The sequence below is a fragment of the Arachis ipaensis genome, chromosome B09 (assembly GCF_000816755.2).
Source record: "Arachis ipaensis cultivar K30076 chromosome B09, Araip1.1, whole genome shotgun sequence".
NCBI lineage: Eukaryota > Viridiplantae > Streptophyta > Magnoliopsida > Fabales > Fabaceae > Arachis > Arachis ipaensis.
This window is the reverse complement of record NC_029793.2, coordinates 9,410,994-9,415,368: the sequence shown is the minus strand read 5'-3', so window position 1 is coordinate 9,415,368 and position 4,375 is coordinate 9,410,994. Positions and strand designations below refer to the sequence as shown.

The 4,375-nt window shown below is 37.6% G+C and overlaps 1 protein-coding gene across 1 annotated transcript; it reads right to left on the bottom strand.

Annotated features, from left to right (window-relative positions):
- On the bottom strand, positions 853–4,125 carry LOC107617828 (the record flags this gene model as incomplete). The annotated part of the gene is given in 5 exon segments (XM_016319701.1): positions 853–1,708; positions 1,819–2,235; positions 2,352–2,411; positions 2,579–3,067; positions 3,516–4,125. Coding segments are annotated over 5 exon segments (2,161 nt in total), but the record flags the coding sequence as incomplete, so codon positions are not given.

Below are 4,375 nucleotides of genomic sequence, written 5' to 3'. Positions count from 1 at the left end.
CATTATTTAATATTTATATATGCATAAAACACAGTACATTTTTGGAATACACAGTTACGCACGTAATGCACGAGTCATTGCATCTTGCCAACAACTCATTATTATTGCTGAAAAAGTTTGGTTATTAATTTAAGAGAAGGCAGAAGCCATTAATTACGCAAACCATCTTTTTCTCTTTACGACAATTGGAGAAAAGAGAGAGAAGAAAATCAGTCTAACCTAATGCTTCGTCTGACCAAGTTGTTGAATGCTAAACCATTCTCTTCTAAATTGTGTTAAAATAACTAATTTTTTATATAAACATAATATATTTAAAAATAAAAATTCGCATATAGTTGTATATTTTTATGTAAATTGATATTTGAGAGTCATTAAAAAATAATTTAATCAAATATATCAAATCATTTAACATATTTCAATAACAACTTTACACAAAACTAACTGCATGTGAATTTTCATCATATTTAAAACACTTATCACTTTTTTATAAAATACCTTTTCTTTTCTTTTCTTTTAATTTTTAAATTCATTAATTTAAAAAATTAATACATCTAGATAGAAAAATATCGAAACATCTTAATTATTTTTAATGAGCCCAAAAAAAATTATCTTAAAAAAGAAAAGGTACTAGGCTACTAGCTAATTCCTTTTTTAAAGAAGTAATTCTTAACCAAAAGTTTCCCCAAAAGACTGAAATAAAATACAAGTCCCATTTGAGTTAAAGACTAATCCACTATCAAAGTGAAATTCTCCCTTTCGTTCTTTATCTCATTTGTAAGACTCCAATTGAAAAATTGCCTAAAAGAAAAATAAAAGAAGCAAAATCATTTAAACCAATCATACATTGGTAAATAATAAACCAATTGGATCTGTGAGTTTTATATTTGAACAATATCCCTTTACAAGCACCTTTTTTACATGAGACACAATCAAGACTCTTCTTTCTTTCTTTCTGTTTTTTTTTTTCCTTTTTTTTGGACTTTTGACGTAACGATGAAGACATTTCCTTTATGAAACATCAATGAATAAAGAATCACCTAACTGCCCTACCCATGTGCCCTCTAGCTATACAACTGTGAATTGTCCCCAAAAACAAATAATGAATAATGAATATTCTATTAATTTATCTGAACCTAATCACGTTGAATGCCCCTAATAGTAGCAACCTTGCAGGGAACAAAAGTACCACAAACAAGTGCATGTGTTGTGATGCAACTAGCCTACTGAACCTTTTCAATGACTCTCTTCCAGTTTGGAAAATGCCTGAGAAAGGGGACTGGTTCTCTCCCAAGTTCACCGATACCATGGACCTCCCAACAACAATGCTGCCACTGTCAATTCCCCGGTCCGGTAACACGAGAGACCACCACACCTTGCGACGTTGCTCTCTCCTTGACCTTCGGATCTGGCTGAGTTCTTGGCGGATAACAGATCTCACTGACCTTAAATACGAGTTCATGTCATGATCTCGCTGTATGGATCCCCCAGATCCATACGCGGATCGATCACTCAGTATCTCTAGTGGATGAGGTGAGTTCAGGAATACAAGCTTTGCGGCGCGAAGATGCTTGTCTGTGTTGTTAGATTCGGACAAAGGACAACTCAAGAGATATAGACCACTGCCTGAAGGCAAGAGATGATGGCTTGGTGAAAATTTCTCATCTGGCTGTAGAATCAGAAGTTCGCCCATTGGTGCATATAGCAGCTTCTGCAGTTAACAAAAAGATCAAATTCATTAACAAATAACTCAGAGGCCTATAATAAGAATGCAATTTCTTTGTTTACTTAGAACTAAAGATTCGGATAAGTGGAACTTACTTGGTTATTGAGACAAGGATGATGACGGAAATTTCCATTAACAGCTTTTAATAGTTCCGCAACATGGTTGGGGTATTTGCACGAAAATGCTCGAGGAACTATGTCTCTGTGCATCATGATAGCCTGAACATGACTCCGAGGCAATCCTAGCTTCTTTAGCAGATTATCACCTCCGCACAAGATGCATGGAGAGCCGAATGTTATCACAGGAAGCAGAGAGGACAATGGAACTTCCTTCCTTATCAAGAGCATGAGATTTATAAGTAATGCTAAGCTTCCCCCAAGAGAATGACCGGTGAAGCGGAAATTTGCACGGGAACCGTGAGCCTTCAAGTGAGCATGAACTTCTGGTAGCATCTGTTGATACATCCCTTTAGCAGCCTCATATATGCCTCTATGCACTAGGAAATCCAACCCCTGAAGAAGAACGATGTATATCATTTACTTGATTTCGGTGCAGATGAACATTGGGGACAATCAACAAGAAGAATGACACAACGAAATTACTTCATTCTACAACTTTAAGCAATTACCTCAAATTGAATTGGCTCGAAAAGTAGGTTTGCTTGCCATGATGCCAATGTCTCAGAACCCTATAAATTCAAAATTGGCAATGTATTACACAAAAATATCAACTAAATAAAAGCTGATTTTGGGATCAATATTTTTTAGTGTACACAAACTAAACAAAAAACTCAATCCAAGAGGTATAGTTCCTACTCCGAAAAACAAAACCATTTCCGAGATTAGTTTTCCCTACCTGAATAACAAAATATCTTGTGTGGCTTTGGTCATTATCACAGATGAACCATTCACAAGGTGATGAATGCGTTGAGTTTAGATCATCTGCAACAGCCTGCTTTACCTCCTCTTTCGCCGCAACCACAGCTGTCACTGAATCAGTTGTTGCCATCAAAGATGCCATCTCTGCATCCGTCATGCCAATGTCAACACTTTTCTTCATTCCTTCAAGCGAATCTTGACTGGCCGCATGATTTGAAGATTTGAATGGAAGTATGCTCCGTGTCTGAGCATGCAGATAGGAGGCAGCAGAGGCAGCAATGTTAAAAGCAGCAGACGCACTTATCCTGTATCCGCCATTCTTCTGCTCCTTTCTTTGCTCATCTTCCTTTTTATTTCCTTCCTCTTCCTGAGGATTTTTCTCAGCAGCTGCTGTCGCCGTCAATTCCCTCTTCTCTATGGAGGAAGTTACAAAACGCAGACCATAATGTTTCAAGAGTTTCCCTGGCTAAAATTATCAAAAGCCAAACTACAACTCAGTTCGACATGTAAAAATCTGGACTCCTAGATCTTTCAATCCATTTAATGATCAATCAATCATCATAAAGATGCATATTTTTAATTACACAACAGAGTTTAAACTTAATCATATAACAACCGTGAAAAGAGAATCCTTTCTATATATGCCAAACTACATGCAACAATAAATCTCTATCTCTCTATTGGCAGTGCAATGCAATGCAACCAAAACGTTGAGATCAATCCACCAAGGAGTTTATCAAACAAAATTATACTTTCTAAATCTTCATGAAATGTATCCATAGATATCAAACAATAAAGGAACAAAACAAGGTAGATCTGAGGCTCAAATCAAATCTCACAAAACCCCCCACACATGTAAGATTCTAAAACTTGCAAAATCACCATAATTCTCAAATTCTGATTCATATATGTACCTTGATATTGGGAATATTGTAAGCCAAATTTCCCAAATGTGACATCTGTGCGTATACCCTTGCCTCCGTTAACGACACTTTCCTTAGCATTCTCGAAAACGAGTGTCTATCGAATTCAACATTCGCTAATTCTTCTTCATCATCATTATCAACCCTGCAAACATCACAAACGTCGTCATCTTCTTCATCGTCATCATCATCATCATCATCATCTTCGTCTTTTTCATCTTCTTCCTTGTTCCCCACGCACTCTTCTTCGTTTCTTCTCTTCCACGTGGACCTCACGTCCAGGATCTTGAGAACCCAATTATTACCGTTTTGCCCTTCCCCTTCTTCTCCTTCGTTTTCTTCATCTGGAATGGCCTTTTCTTCTTTTCTCGAATCTCTCTCGTCCAAAACGGCGTCGTCGAGTGCCAAACTCTTGTACCGGCTATTACCGGTTGTCGTTGCTGCTGCTCCACCCGGCCACCGGAAGGAGAATCTGGAGAACACGGAGGATTTCTGCGGCGGCGGTTTGAGCTGAGAAGAGATTGAGTTAGCGGCGGCGCGTGAGTCTAACGAGCCTGTAATCGAGATCGACGGAACTATCCCTGAGATCCCGGTGTTTAAGCTGGTGTAAAATTTGTTCCTAAAGAGTTGGGGGTTTTTGTGTTGGAGTTTGGATTCAAAATGCAGAAAGAAAGAATGAAAGAGAGAGAAAGAGGAGGGAGGATTTAAAGCGACAGACAAGGTATAAATAAACAATAAATAAATGAGTAAAGCATGGATTGGCAATGGAATCAAAGCCGCTCACCAAACTTCTTTATGCAGCTCACAGCCAAAATATTTTCTTTATCTTTTCTTTTTTGACTTTGCTAAGA